Raw genomic sequence first — 26,340 nt, 5'->3', positions numbered from 1 at the left:
CCAGGCCCAGGCCCCTCCTCCTCTGCACAGCCCCCTGCCCCTCTTTCCCCTCAGGACTGAATAGCATCCTCCACCCAACCTCATTTCCCCAGGGGTTCCCGCCAATAGCAACACCAGCCCAGCAGGGGGCGCCTCCTGGAGGGGAGGCTGGAGGACCGAGTCCTCTCTTCGCCTTCGCCCCTGCCTGGCTGTCGTTAGCGCGGCGCATGCGCGCTCCCTCCGACAGTGATGGCGGAGGCCAGCGGCGCCAAGAGAAAGCGTGAGGGGGAGGGGGAGTCGGCCGAGCGCCCGGGCGGCGACGGTGGCTCCTTTCCCTTGGCCGAGCTGTGCGTGCGCAGGGTGCTCAGGGAGTCTGCGCGGGACAAGACCATTTTCCTGCACGGGCAGGTGCTGTGGGCGAGGGGGAGGATGGGCGGTACCACTCAGGGCTCCGGGGGGGGGATAAGGAACGGGGGCGGTACCACTCGGATGGGGGAGGGGATTGGTGACGGAAGGGGCGGTACGACTCGCGCGTGCGGAGTGTTGGCGATAGGTAGGGGCGCGGTGACGCGGGGCGGGGAACGACAAGAGGATGCTACTCTAACCTGGTGTGGGGAGGGGAGGAGATTGCGGGAACTGGAAGATACCACTCTGACGGGGGGGGGAAGGTGATTGCGGGAACAGGCAGATACTACTCTGACCGGGGGGTGGGGGGAGGTGACGGGGGGGGAGGGCTGCGGGAACAGGCAGATACCACTCTGACGGGGGGGGAGGTGGCTGCGGGAACAGGCAGATACCACTCTGACGGGGGGGGGAGGTGGCTGCGGGAACAGGCAGATACCACTCTGACGGGGGGGGGAGGTGGCTGCGGGAACAGGCAGATACCACTCTGACGGGGGGGGGGAGGTGGCTGCGGGAACAGGCAGATACCACTCTGACGGGGGGGGGGGAGGTGGCTGCGGGAACAGGCAGATACCACTCTGACGGGGGGGGGGGGGAGGTGACTGCGGGAACAGGCAGATACCACTCTGACCGGGGGGGGGGGGGGGGGGAGGTGATTGCGGGAACAGGCAGATACCACTCTGACCGGGCGGGGGGAGGTGATTGCGGGAACAGGAAGATACTACTCTGACCGGGGGGTGGGGGAGGTGGCTGCGGGAACAGGCAGATACCACTCTGACGGGGGGGGGGGAGGTGGCTGCGGGAACAGGCAGATACCACTCTGACGGGGGGGGGAGGTAGGTGATTGCGGGAACAGGCAGATACCACTCTGACCGGGGGGGGGAGGTGATTGCTGGAACAGGAAGATACTACTCTGACCGGGGGGGGGGGGGGGGGAAGGTGGCTGCGGGAACAGGCAGATACCACTCTGACGGGGGGGGGGTGGCTGCGGGAACAGGCAGATACCACTCTGACGGGGGGGGGGGGAGGTGGCTGCGGGAACAGGCAGATACCACTCTGACGGGGGGGGGGGAGGTGGCTGCGGGAACAGGCAGATACCACTCTGACGGGGGGGGGGGGAGGTGGCTGCGGGAACAGGCAGATACCACTCTGACGGGGGGGGGGGGAGGTGACTGCGGGAACAGGCAGATACCACTCTGACGGGGGGGGGGGGAGGTGACTGCGGGAACAGGCAGATACCACTCTGACGGGGGGGGGAGGTGGCTGCGGGAACAGGCAGATACCACTCTGACGGGGGGGGGAGGTGGCTGCGGGAACAGGCAGATACCACTCTGACGGGGGGGGGGGAGGTGGCTGCGGGAACAGGCAGATACCACTCTGACGGGGGGGGGGAGGTGGCTGCGGGAACAGGCAGATACCACTCTGACGGGGGGGGGCGGGGAGGTGACTGCGGGAACAGGCAGATACCACTCTGACGGGGGGGGGGGGAGGTGGCTGCGGGAACAGGCAGATACCACTCTGACGGGGGGGGGGGGGGGGGAGGTGGCTGCGGGAACAGGCAGATACCACTCTGACGGGGGGGGGAGGTGGCTGCGGGAACAGGCAGATACCACTCTGACGGGGGGGGGGGGGGGGAGGTGGCTGCGGGAACAGGCAGATACCACTCTGACGGGGGGGGGGGGAGGTGATTGCGGGAACAGGAGGATACCACTCTGACCTAGGTAATGGGGGGGTGACAGGAGGATAACAATCTGTCTGGGGGGGGGGGTTGGTGAAGGGTTCTCCTACCAGTGTTCTGATCCGAGATGGCGACGGAGGGGGGCGAGTGACGGATGCGGTGGGCGCCACTTAAGGATATTTAAATGCAGTTACTTTCCTAGTCGAGTAGTCGATAGATTTTTTTTTTTTATTGACGACTTGATTAGTCGATGAGGGTAGGCAGTTACCGCGCTCAGTCTGGCTTGCGCTGTGCCCCAGCATAACCTCTCCCCTCCCTCCACCCCTCCTCCCCACTGCTGCTCTGCATTACAAAGGACAGGGCAGCGGACCTGCGAAGATGCCCCACTGCTGGCTCCCCTGTTCCTTGTAATGCAGGGTGGCAGCAGGGAAGCGGAGGTTTATGCTGTGTAATGAGTGACCCAGGACCAGGGACTGAGCCAGCGTCTTCTCAGTGCAGAGAAGTGGGGGGATGCAACTAGTTGAAAATGCTAACTGATAAAGCGCCTGCTTATTGGGTAGTTGACTAGTTGCCTACATCAGTAGTACCACTGCTGTGATCCTGGGGAGGATAACGAGGGGAGCAAGCGAGGCTGCCCTGACCTTACATTGGGGGGTGATGGGGAGTGTCATCGCTCTGAACCAAGGCAGGGAGTTGGTGACTGGAAGGTGTTACTCTGACCCTGGTGTGTGGGTGATGGCCTGGCTATGTGCATGGGGCGGCTGTCCTACCCCACAATCTTTCCTGGTAAAAGTCCCATTCCTTCCTTGTACTCTCAGCCCAGGGGAGCAATGGCGAGGGGCACCTCTCATGGCAGGGCCCCCATGTGCTCACCCTGGCATGTCCTGGGGGGAAAGTTCCAAGCCTCCAGCTCCTTTGGACTCCCTCCCTTCTCTTGCCTCTTGGTAAGGTCACTTGGGCTAGTTACAACTGGGCGGCTGGGAGACCTGGCTCCTTGGCCCAGCCATGTTTAAAAACTACCTTGAGTTTCTTTTTTAAAAATGTCTATTTTTTTAAAACTTTTCTATTTGTTTGGTACATACGAAATATCAGATCTTGCTTTTCTCTGTTTGCAGGAAGACTACAGCTTGGTATAGACTTTAAAGAGATAAACGTACCTTACCTCAGTACTGCGAGTCTGGGACAGATTTTGTGTCCTGTGTACCGTAGTTATATCAACCTAAGCCCCAGGTTTAGACACCACTAGGCTGATGCAAGAATTCTTCCATCAGCCTCGTTCATGCCTCTCAGAAAGGTGGATTAACAGTGCTGATGGAAAAATCCCTTCAGGATCAGAAGCATCTCTATGCTATGGTGGTGTAGCTTCAGCATTGCTGTGTAGTGGCTGTAATGTACACCTGGCCTTAGACAAGGCTTTTCAGCTTCTGAATAATGACATCACAAGTGCTGAAATCTTAATGGAGCTCCCCAAAATCATGGGTAGAGGGAAAAAAATAAAATTTGTAGAAGCAAGAGCATATTTTAGACTTCATAAAAGGCACAAATTACTCTTTCCACTTTGCGGCTCACCTGTAAGCTATATTTTTGTTTCTCTCTTGAACTGACATAGTTATTTCAGCTGAAGAAGAGAAATCATGTTCTTTTCTCATTGCTTCATTTGTGTTGGGGAGATTTTGATATCTTCAGCTCCCTCTGGAGAAAAGAATCGGTATATGGTTTGTATGCTATTGACATAGTAAAATCAGTAAATCAACGAATATGAAATGAATTTGGGGGTTTTTGTAGGAGACACAGCTTGGATTTCTCCCACTCAGTTTTCTGAAGGATAAAATAAGTAATGCATACACTTAATTACCCAAGATAAATAGGAGCCACAGTGCCTAGGTTGTTAAAAACATGTTGAAGGGTACAGTCTTTCCTTTATCCCCCACAGAAGATGGGCTAGATGAACTAATGGGTTTTTAGTATTTTAATACTGTGACGCTGTAGATTTTTTTTTAACTGGGTTACAATTTACCATTGCTATTACCAACAATGCCTGTTAATATTTTCCCCATCTTCTCCGTTTTCTGCTTGACAGTGACATGCTGAAATTGCATTCCTTCTGTGTGCCAGATGAGCGTGTCTCATTTTTTAAGACGATCTAAATCCAATTTCCATTATTAAAATTATCCAAGTAAATCAGATCCCTCTGTCATGCCCAGTAAGTCCCTGGAATGTAAGAAGCGTGGAGCAAATAGTTTTTTTTAAAAACTAAAAACAGTGTCATGGGCTTCAAACCATAGGAGGAAAACACAGCTGGTTCTGTGTTTGGGGGCTGAGTCGCGGCCAAAGCCAGAGAGGGCAGGATTGCACCATCTCATGTTTTCAGCACCTCCTTGCTTGAAACACATAGCTGAAGCAAGACCCATCAGCCTGTTCTCTCATAAAGATTTATTACTGCTCTGTGTGCCTGCTTTGGGGTTGGAAAAGAATGTGGACTGACTTGGACAGAAAAAGGAAATGGCAGGCGTTCTGGTTGGCGCATTCTCACTAGCTGTGAGTGTGTTAGTTGGACTGGGGACTCCTTGCCTCAGCAGTAATAATTATGACTTACCATTTTATCCGAGGATCACAAAGTGTTTTGCAAGCTTTAACAGAGCCTTATAACACTTCAAGGGAGCAGGCATGCTTGTTTTCCAGATGGTCAGACTGGAGTGCAGGGGCCATGACTGGCCATGGTCATATAAAAAGTCAGCAGATCTGGGGATGTAGCCCAAGAGTTTCTATTCCCAATCATTTGATCTAGCCACTAGATTGGGTTGGGCAATAATTTTTAATGGGGGTCCACTCCAAGATATTGGCAAATGGTCAAGGGCCACACTTCTACGGGAGGGATATAGGGCCTGGGATGGAGATTGGGTGCAGAAGGGAACTTGAGGTAGGGGACTGGGGTGCAGGAGGGGGTGTGGGGTCGGAGAGGGACTTTGGGTGAAGGAGGGGGTTGTGACCTGGGGCAGAGGTTTGGGGGGCAGGGTCCAGGAGGGATGCAGGAGAGGATTCTGGCCTAGGGGAGGGGCTCTAGGAGGGGGGCAGGGTCTGGGAGGGAGCTGTGACCTGGGAGAAAGGGTGGGGAGGGGTACAGAGGGTTTGGGTGGTTACCTGGGGTAGATAGTTGGAGGGAAGTGGAGTGCTAGAGGCAGGCTCTGGCTGGGAGGCGCTTATCTAGGTGGCTCCTAGCCAGCAGCCCTGCAGGAACCTCAGGCAGGCTGGCTGATGCATTCCCAGGCTGGTGGGCTAGCTGTACCATGTGGCTCTACTCTGGGCATGGGGGTGGGACGGAGGCTTCACACACTGCCCCTGCAACATTTCTCACTGTCTACACTGGCGGGGAGTTCTTGCGCAAGAACACTGACATTCTAATGTGTGAAATCAGGGCTTCTTACGCAAGAACTATGACGCTCCTGCTCAGGGATAAGCCCTCTTGCCTAAGTGTTCTTGCACAAGAGGCCAGTGTTGACAGGCAACATGAATTTCTTGCACAAGAAAGCTGGATGGCTAAAATGGCCATCAGAGCTTTCTTGCACAAGAGAGTGTCTACACTGGCACAGATGCTTTTGCGCAAAAGCACATGCCAATGTAGACGCTCTCTTGCTCAAATACTTTAACACAAGAGTTCTTGTGTTAAAGTATTTGCGCAGAATCTTGCCAATGTAGACGTAGCCTGTTTGTCCAGTCACATGATGAGAGGTGGGGGGAGAGAATGGAGGAAATGAACTTGACTTTAGACTGACTCAGCACAGCATTTCAATATCTTTTATATCTTAGGGTACGTCTACACTACAGCACTAATTCGAACTAACTTAGTTCGAATTAGTTAATTCGAACTAAGCTAATTCGAACTAACGCATCCAGACTAAAAAACTAGTTCGAATTAGCGTTTTGCTAATTCGAACTAGCATGTCCACATTAAGTGGACCCTGAACCAGGGTTAAGGATGGCCGGAAGCAGTGCCGGCAGGACATCAGATGAGGACTTAGAGCGTGGAGCTACTGCCTCAGGCTAGCCGAGGGCTGTGCTTAAAGGGACCCGACCCCCACCCCGGACAGACAGTTCTCAGGGGTGCCCCGCTTGCAAAGCAGTCCTGGCTTGGAGTGCCCTGAGTGCCCACACTGGGCACATCACACAGCACTCGGCCATCAGCCCGGCTGCACTTGCCGCAGGCTGACATCTGGGGAGAGGGGCCAATTGGGGGGCTGCAGAGCTTCCACCTCCAGAAGCCTGCAGAGCCAGCCCAGTCCTCCCCATCGGGGGCTCGTACCCCATTCCTCCCTCACCTCCTTCCACTTACCCCTCCCTAGCCCCCCTTCCTGATGTACAAAATAAAGAAAACGTGTGGTCAAAAATAGAATCTCTCTTTATTGAACAAAACTCGGGGAGACTGGGAAAAGAAGGTTGGAGAGGGGAAGAGAGAGGGTGGGAGAGGGGAGGGTAACTAAAATGATCAGAGGTTTGGAACAGGTCCCATATGAAGAGAGGCTAAAGAGACTGGGACTTTTCAGTTTAGAAAAGAGGAGACTGAGGGGGGGATAGGATAGAGGTCTATAAAAGCATGAGTGGGGTGGAGAGGGTGCATAAAGAATAGTTCTTCATTAGGTCCCATAATAGAAGGACTAAAGGACACCAAAGGAAAGGAATGGATAGCAGGCTTCAAACTAGTAACAGAAAGTTGTTCTTCACAAAGCAGAGAGTCAACCTGTGGAACTCCTTGCTGCAGGAGGCTGTGAAGGCTAGAACTAGAACAGAGTTTAAAGAGAAGTGAGATAAAGTGATGGAGGTTGGGTCCATGAAGTGGTATTAGCCAGGGGGTAGGAGTGGTGTCCCTGCCCAAAGTTTGTGGAAGGCTGGAGAGGGATGGCACGAGACAAATGGCTTGGTCACTGTCTAGGGTTGGCCACTGTCGGCAGACAGGCTACTGGGCTAGATGGACCTTTGGTCTGACCCAGTACGGCCATTGTAAGCTCAGGGCTCAGGGTCGGGGGTCTCAGTGGACCACCTTGATTTTCATGCACACCTGCTCCTGGGTGACCAGGCTGGCAGCTCTCCTGCCCTAGATGACCACTTTCCTGTGCCTAGTGCGGAGGTCATGGACAAGGTCCACGATGTCCGCACTAGACCAGGCGGGTGCCCGCCTCTTGCGGTCCCGGGCAAGCTCCCGGGAGCCGCCAGCCTGGTCCCGGGAAGCGGGGGAGGGCTGGGGGGCATCGGGTGGCTGGCTCGAACCGTGCCAGTTGCAGGGTCTGCTAGCTGGGTGCTGGCAGGCTTGCACCTGGCACGGGCACCGTAGCCAGCCCATGCCCCTTTAAGGGGTCCGGGGGGGAGGGGGGCAATAGAGGTTCCCTGGTGTTGGCCAGAGTGGCCACCAGGGAAAGCTGGGGAGGGCTAGCCTCCCACTAGTTTGAATTAAGGGGCTACACACCCCTTAATTCGAACTAGTAAGTTCGAACTAGGCTTAGTCCTCATGGAATGAGGTTTACCTAGTTCGAACTAAGCGCTCCGCTAGTTCGAATTAAGTTCGAACTAGCGGAGCACTAGTGTAGCGCCTATGAAAGTTAATTCGAACTAACATCCATTAGTTCGAATTAACTTTGTAGTGTAGACATGCCCTCAGTGATTCCATCATCCTCAGTGGAGTTATTCCTGCCCAGCACTGGTATGAGAGGTGACATTTGGGCTCTAGGTGTGTACTTACAGCGATTCAAATTCAGCCCTGCTGCGAACAGGTATATTTCCCATTGAAGTCGCAAGGGATTGTGCACCTGCTTACACCAGGAATGACTAGCCCCAGGAGTGCTGGGGACAGTTCGTGGGTGAGAAAGAGGCTGCTTTTTCCTATTCCATCCCAGTGTTGTTTCTGCTCGTTTTCCTGCTGACCATCCCTTCAGGATGCATGCCACACTTGTTTTGCATACCCTCCGAATGTCGAGCTGGTGCTAGTTATGCTATTTCTTCCATTTATACCACCCTTCATATGACTGCTGATTTGACCTAGAGCTATTCCTAGGAGTTGTGGAGTTTTAAGTATTTTGTAAAATAATTGTGAACGCACGCACAGCTCTCTGCATATAGTAAATGTTTCTGTGTGAATTCTGTCTGATATCTAGCCACTGTTGAGATGATGCTTAAGATTTTCAGCATGAGCAGACTCAAACATAACTAATTCCAATAACTGAACTGCAGAGCGGCATACAGATATCCTACCACAATCCCCTGGCTGCTCCTTTTGTAATTTCTTTACAAAGTAACTGAACCCTGAAGAAAAACAAGTTTCAAAACCAGCCAAAAAGCAATCTCCCATTTGTGAGTCCTCTGAGGCTATCTGTCTTGCTACTGTATCGCACTAGGTTCACAGGAGACTGTGCTAGCGTAGCAGGAAAGTCATTGTCAGTCCTTCTCATTCTTGTTTTAATTTTCTCCACAGCCTTTTAAAACTCCTAGTTTTAAACTGCAGGGTAAGGAAAACTGCCCCCAAAAGGGAGTTTTATCGTTATTTACAAATTGTTAATTTGGGGGGCAATGATATAGTGCTCTGAATGTGAAATTAGAGGCAGGCAAAGAGTCAGAATTGGTCAAAAAGAAGGTAAAACAGTTTTGGCTTCCTTAGTGCATCTTCAGTGGGGAGGGGAAAGTGTTACAGGACGGCAGAGCTCTTCTGTTAACCCTCCCTATTAGTAGCAGTTGAAGCTGGAAAGGAAACGCTGCCTGATTCCTGCTGACTCCTTGGGCCAGGTGTAGCTTGTTAACTCCTGCCTGGATTTAAGGGAGGCTGGAAAAGCTTCCTGGGCTAGGGATGTGATCGACTAGTCAACTGGCCAATAAGCAAATGCTTACCAGATAGTCGACATGCTAGTTGACTAGTTGCTCCCCCGCCCCTTACTGCCTCTGTCAGAAAGAGGCAGTGAAGGTTTGGGGGGAGAGGAAGGGGTGCTTCAAAGTGGCAGCACCTGGGGCCAGACCCTCGGTTCCATGCTTTGAAATGCTGTGTGCAGCCCAGGGACAGCTCAGAGTCCCCAGCTGGCCCAGGCTGTATGTGGCGTTTCAAAGCGGCAGCGCCATGTGGAGCCCGGTGTCTGCTGCTTTGAAACACCTTGTGCAGCCCAGAGTTCGACTGCTTGAGTCCCCCACTGGCCCAGTGCTCCCCACAGCGCTTTTACCTTTGAAATGTAGCAACAGCCCTGAGGCTGGCGGAGGTGCCCAGATTGCATTGACTATTCGATTAGCCAAATAATCAACATTTTACATCCCTTTTCTGGGCAGTGAGATTTAGGGCTAAGAAGCTGTAAAGTACCCTTGGGAACAACCCAGCCTGGATGCAAGCTTGGCCCGGGGTTTTTATTTTGAGTTAGGTTTGTTAACTCCAGCCAAAGCAAGGAGTAGCATGTGTGGCTTTTGTTCTGGAGCAGTACAGGCATGCCACCTGCTGACATATCTAGATTGTAGAGAGATCCACGAGTACAGCAGGGAGAAAAGACTGGAGAGTGATATTGGATTCTGTCTGACTGTTATGTAACTCATTAAATGGTAGGTGCTATGTAAATAAGGGGTAATGCTTTCAAAGAGCAGCCATGTCTCACTTTCAGAAACGAATTTAGGTAACTTTTTTTTTTTTGGGTGACGATTGCGCAAGGACAACAATAATACATATAACAGGTCTATCTCTTACCAGGTGGCTATGGATCCTTTTTTTTCTGAAAAGGCTGATGAAGCCTGCTAGAATAAGGTTACAAGTCAGGTGGAATGGTTTTCTTCCACAGAGGGCCAGCGGGTGTATGTTCTTTGTGGCTGGGTGTTTCCCACTTCCTTGCTCCTGTGGATTGTTACATGATCCTCTCTAAGCAATGTGGAGTGTGGAAAGAGATGCACAAATTGCCCAGCCCCTCTCTGAACCACTCCAAGAAATTCTTCTGTGAAAAACCCACCATCTTGACAGTTGCCTGTCTCTGCTTGAACCTAATTGTATCCTCCAGGCCTGAAATTCATTGTGCTATTTACCCAGTTAAGTGCGCTCTCCCATTCAGTGTTGTTAGTGGCAAGCGACTAGTGCTTGGGTTGCATCTAGTTAGCTCGTTATGTCTCTCTTTTCCTAGTTGACTTTAGTACTAGGACTGACAACTATGACGTGCATCCACACAACATGTTGAGTACAAGCAAGAGCAGTGTTAGTTTCTATAGTTGCTGTTTCATCTGACCCAGTTTACCTCCCTCTTTACCTGAAGGGACCCTCCCATAAGAGTACAAGAGGAGTTTAGCTTTATGAACCATTTGAATCCCAATCTTTGAAGAGCCTACCTATGGTGTTGGCTTTTAGGGTGCTGAATTTGTCTATTGGATGTTTATACCCCTACCCCCAGCAACCCCCTCCTTGTCACCAAACAGCTTTCCTTTTCATAAGAACAGCCATACTGGGTCAGACCAAAGGTCCATTCAACCCAGTACCCTGTCTGCCGACAGTGGCCAATGCCAGGTGCCCCAGAGGGAGTGAATCAAACAGGTAATGATCAAGTGATCTCTCTTCTGCCATCCATCTCCACCCTCTGACAAACAAACAGAGGCTGGGGACACCATTCCTTACCCAGACTGGCTAATAGCCATTTATGGACTTAATCTCCATGAATTTATCTAGTTCTCTTTTAAACCCTGTTATAGTCCTAGCCTTCACAGCCTCCTCAGGCGAGGAGTTCCACAGGTTGACTATACACTGTGAATTTGAACTTCCTTTTATTTGTTTTAAACCTGCTGCCCATTAATTTCATTTGGTGAACCCTAGTTCTTATATTATGGGAATAAGTAAATAAGTAAAAAACTTTTCCTTATTCACTTTCTCCACACCACTCATGATTTTATATACCTCTATCCTATCCCCCCTTAGTCTCCTCTTTTCCAAGCTGAAAAGTCCAAGTCTCTTTAATCTCTCCTCCTATGGGATCCATTCCAAACCCCTAATCATTTTAGTTGCCCTTCTCTTAACCTTTTCTAATGCCAGTATATCTTTTTTGAGATGAGACGACCACATCTGTACACAGTATTCCAGATGTGGGTGTACCATGGAATTATATAAGGGCAGTAAGATATTCTCTGTCTTATTTTCTATCCCTTTTTTAATGATGCCTCACATCCTGTTTGCTTTTTTGACTGCCGCTGCACACTGTGTGGATGTCTTTAGAGAACTATTCACGATGACTCCAAGATCTCTTTCCTGATTAGTTGTAGCTAAATTAGCCCCCATATGTATAGTTGGGGTTATTTTTCCCAATGTGCATTACTTTACATTTATCCACATTAAATTTCATTTGCCATTTTGTTGCCCAGTCACTTTAGTTTGGTGAGATCTTCTTGAAGTTCTTCACAGTCTGCTTTGGTCTTAACTACCTTGAGCAGTTTAGTATTATCTACAAACTTTGCCACCTCACTGTTTACCCCTTTTTCCAGATCATTTATTAATATGTTGAATAGGATCAGTCTTAGGACTGACCCTTGGGGAACACCATTAGTTACCCCTCTCCATTCTGAAAATTTACCATTTATTTCCTGTCTTTTAACCAGTTCTCAGTCCATGAAAGGATCTTCCCTCTTATTCCATGACAACTTATTTTACGTAAGAGCCTTTGGTGAGCGACCTTGTCAAAGGCTTTCTGGAAATCCAAGTACACTGTATCTACTGGATCCTCCTGGTCCACATGTTTATTGACCCCTTCAAAGAACTCTTAAGGCTGTGTCTAGACTGGCAAGTTTTTCTGCAAGAACACTGACAATCTCATGTAAGAAATTAATGCTTCTTGCAGAAATACTATGCTGCTCCCATTCGGGCAAAAGTCCTTTTGCACAAAAGCTTTTGCGCAAAAGGGCCAGTGTAGACAGCTCAGATTTGTTTTGCACAAAAAAGCCCCGATAGCGAAAATGGCGATCGGGGCTTTTTTGCGCAAAAGCGTGTTTAAATTAGCACGGATGCTTTTCCGCAAAAAGTGCTTTGGCGGAAAAGCGTCCATGCCAATCTAGACGCTCTTTTCCGCAAATGCTTTTAATGGAAAACTTTTCCGTTAAAAGTATTTGCGGAAAATCATGCCAGTCTAGATGTAGCCCAATAGATTAGTAAGATGATTTCCCTTTACAGAAACCATGTTGACTTTTGCCCAACAAATTATGATTACAATCTGAGGCTGAGAGGTGCAAAGTCCCAAACAGCTCAGATTTATAGAAGCAAGTCCATGTGTTCTGCATGCCCCCAGTGGCACAAAGCCAGCTGTATGTACACCTGAGATTCCATCCGGTAAAATCCAGAAGCCTGGCCCCAGATCTTCAAACAAGCTTTAGCTTTTTAGCATCCTGAAGAGTCCCTGCCTTTGACTAGTGTCAGACTTCAAAACCAACTGGAGGGAGGGAGGTTAATATGTTTTTAAAGAATAGCCCTATTAAACTAGGCTTATTAAAATGCCATTCCATTGAGAGAGACTTTTTTGAAAGTAAGTTTAAGCATGTTAGAGAGGCTCAACAATTTTAAGTCTGGTGCTATCCAAATCCAGTTTACTGTGCTGTGAGGCAGGGAGATGTTGGAGTAGGGTGATGGCAATTGGTCTCGGTAACAAAGCATTGGAAACCTATCTAAAGCCTTAGATTATTTTTCTTATTAGCATATCTATTGCTTTTGGCCTGGAGATGAGCTTTTCATGTTTAAAGTGTAATTGAATTGCAAACTAGCTGTTAACTCAAATGCTGTAAATAAGATGGATGGACTTGCCACTCAGGGCCCATAAAATGGGAAATTTGTAAGTACTCTTTTAATTCAGCTTTTAAAAGCCATACACCAGTCTGGAAAAGTCTGGCTGTAGCTCGCAACTCAGCATAAAAGCGTGGTATACTATTGAGTTAGTTCTTATTGTCTGCAGAAAATCCACTTTCGAGAGAGCTGAAGCAGATGACGAAGTGTCAGGAAATTACAAAGTGTCTCATCATTTCAAAGCAGCATGTTTATCTTGGATGAATAAATCCTTTACGAGAGAGAACTAGAGTTTACGTTCTGGGGCCCAATTCAGGCACCAGGTGTCAGTGGGTCAAATTAGACTCTTGTAAATGGGTGTACGGGTGAATAACTTACATACTGATGCTTCTGTCACAGTTCAGGGTGGCTGCACCTGCACTTACACTCAATGGTCCAGCCATGACACCTGCTCTCACGCTTCCAGCTCCCAAGCTGTTGTCTGTCTTGGCTGGAGACCCATGTCTCTCTCTCCCTTCTGACTGAGGTATTCCTGGGCATTATAGTTCTCTGCCTTGTCAGTGTTATGTCCAGCAGAGGCAGGCTGCCCAAGCACACCCGCTGGCTTTCTCCTCAGAAACTGATCACAAAGTGATTCCTCCGGCTATAGGTTACCACAAACATTTTCTAAGCAGGTCTACTTTATTCTTCAGGTAAAAGGTGTTAGAGAAAACATTTGAAAACAATGAAAGAACCTGTACAGTTGCAAAGAAGCTTACCAGAGTTCATCCCAACTTTCCCACGGGTTACGGTGGGATAAATCCTGTCACCTTCTCTTAGGCAAGTCCTTAGGGTTACCAGTTCATCTTTCAGATTCAGCTCAGACCAAGCACACTCATGACATGTCCAGTCCAACCTTTTCTATAGCTCGGGGTCTTTGTCCTGGAGGCTCTAGAAGCTGATAGTAGCAAACAAAGAGTCTCTTCCCTCCAGGGTAAAACTTCAGAAGGTTGGCTTGGGAGAGGGAAAATTTACATCCAGCTCACCACAAGGATCCTAGGGAAATCTGCAGTGCACACAAGGATAAAAAAAAAGAAAAAAAGAAAGCCCCTTTGTACCTCCTGAGATAGCAAGAAGATAGGATCAATGCAAAATAAAATTCCATACAGTGTCACATACATCTTTACATTTCCAAAACACTGTACCCCTGGGTTATTAACCTGACATCAGTAAGGCTTAATTTACACCAGTAATGTTCAGTCGGGATATTACAGGGTATTGCCAGTCTATTGCAGCCTCTGCTTCTCTCCCTTACATAGCCCTCATCCTGTCTGCAGACTGAAGAATAGTATCTACAAGCATGGAGGTTAAATGGCCAGAGGCAAGTTTGCTACTGACTGTTAGCCAGCATGCTCTCTACCCTCCTGATGGGAAGCGGCTAAAGCTAGGAAGCAGTGTGGCTACTGTAGTGGTGGGGGAGGGGAAATATATAATTGCTGAGCTAGAATAAGTTTGTTTGCAGGCTGATAGTGACTTCTAACGCTAGGTGAATGGAGCCTCTGGCGATGCAGAAGATGCTGTAGTGATCCTGGAGAAGACTCCCTTCCAGGAGGAGAGCATCCCCGATCTGCTGAAGAAACACACAAAGTTGCAGCTCCAGATGTCCAATGATATCTACAGTACCTACCACCTGTACCCACCTCCGCAGCTGAGCGGTAAGTAGACAAAATGTGTCTAGACTTTCCTATGCCTGCTGGTGGCAAACATAAAGGACCATGGTGCCTGGTATGCAGCGTGGACTCCCTTTGCCTTAGTCAGTATAGTGTGTGTTTCAGGAGAGTGGTCCATTGTTATTGCTGTGTTGTGGTGAGGAGAAGAGACCCAGCATGCTAGCTCACCCTGGAGTTAACCATGTGGCGGAACTGATAGAGCTCTGACTCTATGTCATGAGTCCAAGTCCCACAATGCTGGGAATGTGGGGGATCTTGCATGGTTGCAGATGCCATCTTTCTGCTGAGCTGTTCCTTCTGGTTGTACTGGAGAAAGTAAAATGTCACTGCATGTTCGCCAGTAACATCAAGGGTTAATCCCAATGCACTCACTTCTGTCCCCAAACTGCTCTTCCTCTCCAGAGTGGCCTTTAAGCTACTGTCTGGGGCAAACAGCTGCTGTGGGTGGAAGGCCTGTTGGGGGGGGAGGGGAGAGTGTGTGTGTGTGTGTGTGTGTGTGTGTGTGTGTGTGTGTGTGTGTGTGTGTGTGTGTGTGTGTGTGTGTGTGTGTGTGTGTGTGTGTGTCCCCACAAATCAACACATTTGTATAGCTCAATCAATGGACATGCATCCTGCAGAAACATTATCACTTCCCTCAAGGCAACAAACATCTGCCAGGTGAGTACTGGGCTAAATAGTGGCCTCTGCTTGGAAATGCTCTGAGATCTAAGGATAAAAAACCCTATCAAAACGCCAGGCATGTAGAGGGGGGACATAGAAGAATGCTTGTTGTTTGTAGTTCATTAGAATGCCAGTTCTGTAGACACTGACTTTCACACTGGATTATTCTAATTAATTACCTTGTTCAAGGGGGCAACAAACTCTAATAGGTAGAGCAGGGAATTTGGAGCCAGGAATCGGAGTTCTACTGAGCATTCTTTACTCTGTGACCTTAGATGAGCTACCGTATTGTCCCATGCCTCAGTTTCCCTACTTGTAAATGGGGCTAATGGCACTTGTCCACTTCTTATGGGTACTTTGAGGTCACTTTTAGAAGCCCATATAGAAATGCAAACTATTAGTATTTTTGGAGAATTCCTTGCATCCGTGCTCAAAAAAAACCCCTTTATGCTGGTTCTTTTGATTCTGTGTACAGGCAGTCCCCGGGTTACGTACAAGATAGGGACTGTAGGTTTGTTCTTAAGTTGAATCTGTATGTAAGTCGGAACTGGCGTCAGCCGCTGCTGAAACTGATCAGTTTCAACCGCGGCTGAATCTGGATGTCAGTTCTGACTTACATACAGATTCAACTTTAGAACCTCAGGCGTCCCCAAGTCAGCTGCTGCTGAAACTGATCAGCGGCTGATTCCAGGAAGTCCGGGGCAGAGCAACCCAGCCGGCGGCTTTGCTCTGGTGTCCCTGGTCTGCTGGGTGGGTCCAGCAGCTTTGCTGGACCCCCCCAGCAGACCAGGAAGACCGAGAGAAGCTTTTCTTGCCCCGGAGGACACGGCTGGTGACCCGTCGCCCGTGAGCTCCGGGGCGAGAAAAGCCCCGTTCGTAAGTGCGGATCCGACATAAGTCGGATCCGCGTAAGTCGGGGACTGCCTGTAATCCCCACTTTGATTTAACAGATAGCAACACACCTGGAAGGGATGGAAAAAAGAGGGAGGAGAGATGGCACCAAAAAAGAATGTGCATAGTTATCCATTCTCTCTCATTTGTACATAATCTTGAGTTCTTTGTCCTGCAGTAAGTGTTTGGAAATGACCATTGTGGAATCAATAACATTTCCTATGACAGCCTCCTCTCATTCTAAGACATCATCTCATGTTTTCTTTTTGTGGAGCTAACACTTTCTTGTAGGACAGGCAAGTCACGTGCCAGCAATGGGACTACAGATGTGTATAACCTCAAATGTCTGGGGCACATGGACTTATCTTCCTTTTAGTCTGCTTTGTATTGATTTCACTCTTTCATGCAGAACAAGCTACAAACAGTAACTGGTTAATAGTCAGAAGTACTGGGTCAGGAATCTCACCATCTCCGGATAGCTGTGAAACCTTGGTTTTTCTTAGGGAGGGAGGGAAAGATTAGTGTAGTGAGTGGCTAGGTGGAGGAATTTGCACTAGCCTAATCAGTAAGGCACTAGTCTATCTATTTTTGATGTAGTATCTAGGCATCCGGTACAGAACTGAGATTTACACTGAACTTGTTTATAGGGAATGCAACTCATCATCATTCCCAGGTTCAGTGGCTTGGAGGTGGAGTTTCTTACTGCCTCCCCTGTTGTTCTCCCTCCTTTGTTACTGTGGGAAGGCTTGCCACCAGATTTGGAAGAAACATCTCTGATCTTATGTCAAAGGTACTGATTTTAAAGCCACAACTTCCTTCTCTTACACTGACTAGGACAAAACATATGCTGTCCAGTTTTGGATCAAGCCATTAACCATGTAAAACCACTCAGCAGATGGCTATAAATAGGAAGCTTTTCCCTTACTATGATATCACATCCTAATCATAGGAAAATGCCTTAGTTCACTTCAAGAAATATGCTAAGGTGATTGTTCTTGTTGTCCGACATAGCAAGAGCATTAGTGAGGTTGCTGAATGCATTAGATCCTTTGCACAGTTACGATTCAGTAATTCAAAGGAATCTTGCTTTATGACTTGCCATTGTTTGGCACTGCTTTGGATTTGACTGGGTGAAAACGAAATGCAGGGATTTCCACAAGGTGGCATTGTTGCATTAGAATCCCAGAATCTTTTTCCATAGTAATAGTACTGAGTAATGAGAAACCTTAGGTACTAGTGTTTGATTTCTTTTTTACCAACTTGCTACAGCAGCATATAACTTTATCATCTAGATTTATATCAGGCACAGGACCTTGTATTTAGTGGTCCACAAATATATTTTGGGGAAAAAAAGCCCAACCAGATCTTTTAAGTTAACTCTCAGTCATATTACTGAAATTCATGCCCCTCACTTACCAATCTTGATGAAAGCCCCTTGATTTGAAAATAAAATTGAGGCCTGTGGGAAAAAGAACCCAGCCTTGCATTGTCACCTGAACTGCACTAAATTCCAGCTTGATGAGAGAGCTCCACAGGTGAGGGCCTTCAATAGTAAAACTGATACAAAGAGGCCACATCTCAGCCATAATGAATCTAGCCTTCTAAATGCCAGCTAGTCTACAGCCTAAACAGCTGTGATAAAAACATATTTACATGAGTGCTCATCTCTTAGAGCAGTACCAGCATTTATAGTAGCTCGTGTCTGGAGCTGGACTGAGCTCTGGCATATGGACAGTTGACAATCTGTGTTGGCTGTGTAGTGAACTGAGCCTGGGTTTGTCATCTCCTGAGTTATCATCTCTACCTGTCTCCTGTGTAGCTTTGGGCAAGTCACTTTGCTGTCCTCGGTCTGCCCATCTATGAAATGGGGACAATATCTACCTGTGGGCATGTTGTGAGGAATAATTCGTTTGTGCATGTCAACCCTCTGAGGTTTCCGGATGAAAGGGTCGGTAAAAGCAAAAGGGGAAGGTTAGGGGGAAAGTAGCTCAAGTTTGCAAAGTGTTTTTACACTATGGAAAGTAAAATGGAAATACTTGGGTGAAAGATCTCCTAGGCACTGCAGGAAGCTCTATTGGTAACTCAGTCATAGGGATAAAAGCGACTAGTCGAGTATCCAATAAGCACAAGCTTATCGGATAGTCAACTAGTGTTGTGACTAGTCGCTTCTCTCCCCAACCCCCCTTGCTGACTCTATAAGAGAGAGGCAGCAAGGGGGTGAGGAGCAGGAGCTGGTGCTGGGAGGAGCAGGCTTAAAAGGAGGTTCCCCTCCAGCACCGTCTCCATGGGAGCCTGCGGAGGTAGAGGCACAGCAGGAAACGGAGCAAGTGGAGACAGAAGCAATCTCCCATATATATATATATATATATATATATATATATATATATATATATATATATATATATATATATATATATATATGAACTTTCACCCTAGCATTCTTCTTATTATGGCTGACCCTAAGTACCAATGTACTGTATCATGCCATCAGTTACAGATAAGATAAAAAGACATCACCCCCCCCACACACACAGGCTACGTCTAGACTGCAACCCTCTTTCGAAAGAGGCTTTTTTGAAAGATACTTTCGAAAAAGCCTCTTTCGAAAAAGAGCGTCTAGACTACAACCAGTACTTTTGAAAAAGCAAGCCGCTTTTTTGAAAGAGTGCACTGACACAGTCTGGATGCTCTCTTTCAAAAAAAAAAGTACCGTTTGCATTACATAGCGCCTTCTTTCAAAAGAGCACTTTTGAAAAAAGGTGTTATTCCTCGTAAAATTAGGTTTTCCGTGGTAGAAAAAACTACTGCGTTCTTTCGATTTACTTTCAAAAGAACACGGCAGCAGTCTAGACACGGGGCATTTTTTTGAAAAAAGGCTATTTTTTTTTTTGAAAAAATCCTGCAGTTTGGACACACCCACACACACGTACCTGCAAAGTTTGGATAATAAGCTGTTTTTCTTAAAGACCTGTGCTGCGCTGCTGCACAACACCAGTAATAAATGGTGGCAGGAATGGTTTCCTTGGCAAAGAGCAATTGCTGCTGTTCTCAAGGTTGGCAGAACCTGACCTGCCACAAATGAACTGTTAATAATACTTTGCAATGGCTAGAGAGATGGGGGTTGCTGGAGATGGAGCCTGGGCCGCAGTGCATGTTGAACTTATTATAATATGAGGGATTCTGAGTTTTGTTTCCTGCATTTTTGCTGTGATTTCTTTCCTCTTGGATGTTCCTTCATCATCCATAGGAACTGTATCCCAGTCCGTGCTGCCTAAAACCCACTCCTGCAGTTTTAAAAAATGGAAGTGAGGGAAAATTAGCAAGGAGTACCATGCACCAAATTTTTACGCTAGCGTTTTCATGGTTAACAAGTAGAGCTGGTCAAAAAACGCTGCAAATTTCAGTGGGGAAAAATCCTACTTGTTTAAAAAAAAAAAAAAAAGATTATTTTATTTTTATTTTTTTGTGTGTGGCAAGTAAACATTTGTCATAGTAAAGGTTTGTTTTGTCAAAGGACCAGTTTTCCTTCAGAAATTAGCAACCAGCCCTGGTAAAGAACAGTTTTTAATCAGTATGGTGAGACCCAGGCTGTGTTGTCCATTTTCCCCTACTCCAGTCTTGCCACCTTTTGTGATTTTTTTTTTTTTTTTTTATTGTAAGACTTACATTACTTTTCTTAAAGCCACCCTGGAAAAAAGAGTGCATCACAATGTCTGCTTTCACCTTTTTAAAAAATGGTATTTGTAGTTGCAGAGGAAAGCTAGAAAATGTGAAGCAGGTGTACCCTAAAGCCTCAGACGCCAGACGGCAAATGATTTTTTTTTTCTTGTTTGAGTAATGAATTGTACGTCATCATGGTAAAACTATGGCAATTGCTTTAAGAAAAGTGAAAGTGCAAAACAAAGACAGACAGACCCACTTAAACAAATGAGAGGCAGTGACATTAATAGACCCAGATTTCTTGAAAATGCTGACAAATGTTGAATACCAGATCAGTGAGCCATAAAAAACCAGCTGCTTCGTTACTTAGTCTTTTTGATGAACATATGATCTATGCATACAATGATAACTTTACATAAGAACGGTCATACTGTGTCAGACCAAAGGTCTGTCTAGCCCAGTATCCTGTCTTCTGACGTGGCCAATGTCAGATGCCCCAGAGGGAATAAAGGGTATGTCTATACTACCCCCCTAGTTTGAACTAGGGGGGGTAATGTAGTCATACGGAGTTGCAAATGAAGCCCGGGATTTGAATTTCCCGGGCTTCATTTGCATAAAGCCGGCTGGCACCATTTTTAAATGCCGGCTAGTTCGGATACCTGGTCTGCAGGGAGATGGGGAGCAAAGCCGCGGAGCACGCCCGCAGCGGGACAGCCCGGGCGTGCTTGGGCTGTCCCGCTGCGGGCGTGCTTTGTGGCTTTGCTCCCCGTCTCCCTGGTCTGACCAGCAGACCAGGGAGATGGGGAGCAAAGCCTCGGAGCATGCCAGCAGTGGAACAGCCGTGGCGCGCCTGGACTGTCCCGCTGCCCGCGTGCTCCAAGGCTTTGCTCCGGGTCTCCCAGGTCAGCAGACCAGGGAGACGGAGCAAAGCCATGGAGGACTTGGGTGTAGCTGCGCGGCACGGGGTCCGAACTAGCCGGCATTTAAAAATGGCGCCGGCCGGCTTTATGCAAATGAAGCCCGGGAAATTCAAATCCCGGCTTCATTTGCAACTCCGTATGACTACATTACCCCCCCAGTTCGAACTAGGGGGGTAGTGTAGACATACCCAAACAGAAACAGGTACCGTAAATTAACGTATATAACCCATGGGTTATACACGTTTTTATACCCCTCCCTTCCCCCCCGGGGTATATATATGTCCGCGGGGCATACAAGTTTATTTTTACTCATGAGCAGCTCTGCTGCTGGGAGGGCCTGACGAGCTTCCAGCGCGCCTGCACTGTGCTCTCTGCTCCCCCGCCTGGAGGAGGGTGGGTTGCGCCTGGCTGTGGCAGCGTGGGGCCTGGGTGCGAGTGCGGCTCCCCTCCCGCAGGCCGGCCAGGAAGATGAGGTTGAGAAGGCCCAGGATGGTTTTGGAGGAGGTGATCCCACACTGCCTCTTAGCTCCAGCTCCTGTGCCCTGCTGCTGCCCTCCGTGCTGCCTCGGCCCCAGCAGCATGGCTCTGGCCGCTAGCGCTGCTGCTGCCCACCATGCGACTCTGGCTCTGGCTCTGGCCAGGCTGACAGAGCAGCAGCCACCGCCGCCTGCCACGCAGCCCCGACTTGGGCTGCCAGAATAGCTGCTGCCTGCCACGCGACTGGCAGTTGTAGCCCTGGGGAAGGGCTGAAGCTAAGGCCATGTGCTGGCTGCCCTGCTCTCCTGGGGTCTGTGCTGAGCAGGGTGGGCTGCTGGCCAAAAAGTACGAGAACCACTGGTCTAGGGGCTAGAATTGTTCATGTTGAAGGATTTTAACAGGAACTTGCATTAGCTGTGGCTTTACATGCCATTTGTCACGCCAGCCATTTGCTGAGGTTTGTCCAGGTGCACGTTGTCTCACATCTACTGAGGGACCGCTCCTGAGTCCCGCATTATCTCCCATGATCCTCTTTGGCTCCCCCTCCCCCTGGAAAGCAAGGTGACACCTCTGAAGGGCCACATCTATTTCTGTACTCCATGGAGAGCTAATGGAAACCTTGCAGGGGTGCAGAGGCAAGAGGAGTGCAGTATGTGCATGCAGGGGATTATTGGGCCCCATTGCAGCAGGGACCCATTGCACTGCCAGGGTCTGAGCCACAAGAGCCGCCATGGCATTAATTCCCTGCCGTTTGTCAGCAAGTCTTCACCATTTGTATCGGAAGCTGTCACTGCACAGTGGCTATGCAAAGGCTTCCGAGTCTAGTAAGCCTCCTTTACTAGAATATGGATGACTTATGGGACCTTAATCTCATCAGCTTCCTACATTGACATCTCATTAAAATTTCACAGAGGAAACTGTAAGTAGGGTAAATAATGATCTCGGCAAGGAGAAATCTCCCGACCCTGCAGCCCTTTTTTGGCAGTTTATGTCCCACTTTCACAGACTAAAAATGATTTTATTTTTTAAAAGAAATTCTACTTATAAGAAAACGGGGCCCTTGATGTACAAGCTGCCTTGCTCCCTGAAGAGCTTCAGAAACTGCAACATAGACTTCTGCTTGACTAGGCTCTGCAAGTTTCTCTCTTCCTTCTTAGACTCGGTATGCGCTGCTCCAGGCTTCCGAAATCAATGGCGTCTAATCGCTTGACTAGACTCTCTCTCCTGCACAGGTGGCACTGGTAGTGGGTGGTCCCTCTTGATGTCTAGCAAATTGCTCTATGGTCTGGGTAGCTGCATTTGTAGACCGATCATTTGTAGATGTGGAACAAGCAATTGGCATCATGAGCAGGTCACAGCAGGAGAAATTAAAATAAATAGATCTGAGGTGGGGGAAACAAAAACCAAGGAGAACTTGACGTTTAGTTCCTTGCCAGATTATAATTCAGTTTTCTCTTGCCTATGTAGGTGGGGCTAAACAGCATTTAAGCACGTAAAGAAATTGTGTTAGCCTGGTGCGAACAGGGAATCAGTATCACGGTTAAGCCATTGCTTTTTCCCATTCCCGCAGGCAGGATCAGATTCTGGTGTTATGTGATTCTCAAACATCAGAGTCCTCGCTGCACCAATTTTCACTGAAAAGGAATCTGTCGATCTGAGGGTCTGATGCTATTTGACTGGACCATTAGACAGCTGATTAAAATGTGGCACGTGGCCAGAAAGGGCTAACCCGCTCATAGGCTGACTGACCCAGGTTGAGCTTTAAAGACTTGTTAGGAAAATGTGTACATGACAGATATTACATTTAGGGATGTGAAAGTTTAGCCAATTAACTGGTAAGCATCACCCTTAATGGGTGGTTCATACTGGTTCCAGTTAACTGGTGGAGACTGGAACAGCTTCCAGTCCATCGTTGACAGGGACTGATTGGGCCCAGGCACCCCGCAGGTGGATATGGAGCAGCCTCTGTCCACGGCAGGTCCAGGCGCCCCACTCGGAGGGGCTGCTCTGTGAATGGAGCAGCCTCTGTCCACAGCAGATCTGGGCGTGCCGCAGGCGGGGCCAGGGTGGAGCAGCCCCTGCCTGTGGCTAGGGAACTGCTCCAGCCTATCTTTGCTGGGTTGGAGGGGGCTCCCGCATTCGCCCCCCCTTAATCGGTTAACCTAGGGGTGGGCAATCATTTTTTATGTGGGGGCCACACTATGATTTTGGCAAGTGATCAAGGGCCACACTTCTCTATGGATGGGGTGCAGGGTCTGGGATGGAGGTTGGGTGCAGAAGGAAGCTTGGGGTAGGACATTGGAGTGCAGGAGAGGGTGTGGGATCTGAGACAGAGTGGGTGAAGGAGGGGGTTGTGACCTGGTGCAGGCTCCAGGAGGGGTTATGGGTGAGGGGGGGATTCTGGCCATAAGTGAGAGGCATCGGAGGGGGTGCAGGGTCTGGGAGGGAGTTGTGAGCTGGGGTGGGCAGAGAGTTGGGTGCAAGAGGGGGTGGGGTGCAGGAGGTAGGCTCTTGCCCAGAGGTACTTACCTAGGCAGCTCCCAACCTGTAGCGCAGTGGGATTCTCAGGCAGGCTCCCTGCCTCCTGCAGCCCCAGGCTCAAAGTGTCTGGCTGTGCCATGTGGCTCTCTGCACTGTACCCCGGGGCAGGCTTTCCATGCTGGCCTGACCTCAGCACAGTCTCTATGCTCCCCAAGTCCCTCCACACCCACCTCCTGCATGCGGGACAGAGAGCCACATGGAGCAGCCAGCTGCTTGGAGCAGCGTGGAGCTGCTCTGTGCCTGAGAGTCCCTGTGGGGCGGGCCAAGGACTATATTAAAAGGCTTGGTGAGCCAGATTTAAACCACAATCTGTATCTTGCCCACCCCAGTCTCTAAGGTGCTGCAGGACTCCTTGTTGTACCAAACTGAATTACTCAAGTCTCAGCTGAAGTCATGTCTGTCTGTATATTGGCCTTTTAACCAATATTCTCTCTCTTTCTGTTTAAAAGTGATAGAAATGTAGCCGTGTTAGTCTGGTGTAGCTGAAACAAAATACAGGACTATGTAGCACTTTAAAGACTAACAAGATGGTTTATTAGATGATGAGCTTTCGTGGGCCCACGAAAGCTCATCATCTAATAAACCATCTTGTTAGTCTTTAAAGTGCTACATAGTCCTGTATTTTGTTTCTGTTTAAATACATTTTAGTTTAGTTAATAAGAATTGACTATAAGGGTTTATTTTGGGTAAGATAGATATTGACCTGGGTGCGTGTCTGGTCCTTTGGGATCAGTAGAACTCTTTCTTTTATATCATGAAATAAGAATTTCAGTAATTGTCATCATATTTGACCTGAGTACTTGGATGGAGGCCTGAGGCCGGGTACTGTGTTGTTTAGACTTCTGTGTAGGCAGTGAGATAGTGTAGAAGCTGTTTTGTGCTGGTGTGGTAAATCTAAACATTGGAATATCCACTAGTTTGGGGGATTTGTCTGCCCCATTCTGTTTGCAGTTCACCTTAACCGAGTGACCTCTGCTGGCTCCCACAGGGACCATGATTACAGAGGGATTTCACATGCCCATCCCCATCGCATCTAGGCCCTTAGTTTGTGGAAAGGACACACACAGAGTGGGCACTTCACCCATTGAAGTTAAAGGAAAGTCGCTTCCTGAAAACTTTTGACAGAGGAATTAGCAAATACAAACTAAACGCAGGAGCCCACTCTTAATCAATTACATAAAGGGCAAAGACATTGCAGAAGAATCAATATGTTTCCTCTTTCGATCAGTTGACTTCAGATGGAAGTCTCAAAATAAAGAACACTTTTAATTTTGCATAGGGATGTTAAATTGCGTTTAATCAGCTAATCGACTAGTCGATAGAATTTCCATCAATTAGTTGATAAGGGGGGAAACTGCAGAGCCGCAGCAGGGTTAGCTCCCGGGGCCACCAGGTTCTTAATACATTTCAAAATCAGAGGCACAGCCGGGGAGGAGGCGGACTGGCCATGAGCCAGGAACCAGCTTATTCCTGGCTCGCAACTGGTCCCTCGCTATGCTTCTGCCTCCACTGCCCTCTTTCGGAGACTGTGCTGGGAGGAACCAGCTTTTAAGCCGGCTTCCCCCCAGCATCAGCTCCTGCTTCCCTCCCTTGCTGCCTCTCTCTGATTGAGGCAGCAACGATGGGGACGCAACTAGTTGAGTCACTACTCCACTACCCAATAAGCACATGCTTATCGGATATTTGCCTAGTCACTTACATCCCTAATTTGGCAGCACATGCTCTTTTCACCTATCTATGGTGTAAAGCTAATATGGATGCTATTTAATTAAACCTTGTCAATGTACTTAGACCTGGAAGTCGGATTGAATTGCTTGGTGTATGTGGTCAGACCCGAGATACCTTATGTGAATGACTTGTTCTTTCTGTGCCTCAGTTTCTTATCTGTGAAATACGACTAATCATTCTTCCCTACCTTAGTGGAGCTGTGTGAGATTTAAGCAAACAAAGTTTGCACAGCTTGGATACTACGCTAAGTGTCATGGAAATGGCTAGCGTTAAGGCCCTTGGCTGAAATTGAGTGGTACATTACATAGGTAGGTGGGTGTATTTTGACAACACAGGAGACTGAAGCTTTCTGTATATGCTGCTCAGAGGCTTTTATTTAAATAACTGTTGCTTTTAATCAACTCCCAGTCACCTTATTACCGGGCAGAATCCTGACTGAGTCACAGCGCTGGGGCTCAAGGGATTAGACTGGCATCTTTTATTGTGGATGCAGGACCGAAGGTCAGCACAGTTTGGACTAGCCCTAAAATGGTACTCTGTGTGCCCAGATAAGAAATGGATAATGTTTGTTATGCAGATGATTTCTAACAGAATAATGACCATCAAGAATGTAGATGATTTGAATTGACCACTTCATATGAACAGCGGATTTCCCCAAGGACTTGTCCTGGCTCAGATGCTCTTTTAATATATATGCAGCTGGTCTGCTGTCCATCCCAGCAACTCAGTGACATCTGCATAGAAGTAGCCAGAAGGAGCTTTGAGGAACTGGACTCCTGCCTGTCGTCTGACCTTGACATCTTGGCCAAGTACTTTTTGAAGTGATGACTTAAACTAAATGTACTAAAGACTGTGCCATTTTGTTTCCAGCTCCCCATTGGGTTCTCATCGGCAGCTGCAAGTCTGTCTGAGCAACCAGCTGATCATTTTTGAGCTGTATCT

The 26,340-nt window shown here is 48.4% G+C and overlaps 1 protein-coding gene across 1 annotated transcript in view; it reads left to right on the top strand.

Annotated features, from left to right (window-relative positions):
* Positions 1-197: 197 nt before the first annotated feature.
* Positions 198-26,340, top strand: part of DCPS (decapping enzyme, scavenger) — a 65,039-nt gene continuing 38,896 nt past the window's right edge. The window contains exons 1-2 of the mRNA XM_075909294.2: positions 198-387; positions 14,338-14,506. Coding sequence (XP_075765409.1) covers positions 229-387; positions 14,338-14,506 — 328 coding nt within the window. The 5' untranslated portion in view covers positions 198-228. The remainder of the gene's footprint in view (positions 388-14,337; positions 14,507-26,340) is intronic.

This window comes from Pelodiscus sinensis, chromosome 25 (genome assembly GCF_052426305.1).
Source record: "Pelodiscus sinensis isolate ZL-2025 chromosome 25, ASM5242630v1, whole genome shotgun sequence".
Classification (NCBI taxonomy): domain Eukaryota; kingdom Metazoa; phylum Chordata; order Testudines; family Trionychidae; genus Pelodiscus; species Pelodiscus sinensis.
Note: the sequence above shows the minus strand (reverse complement) of the source record. Positions and strands in the feature narration are given on the sequence as shown.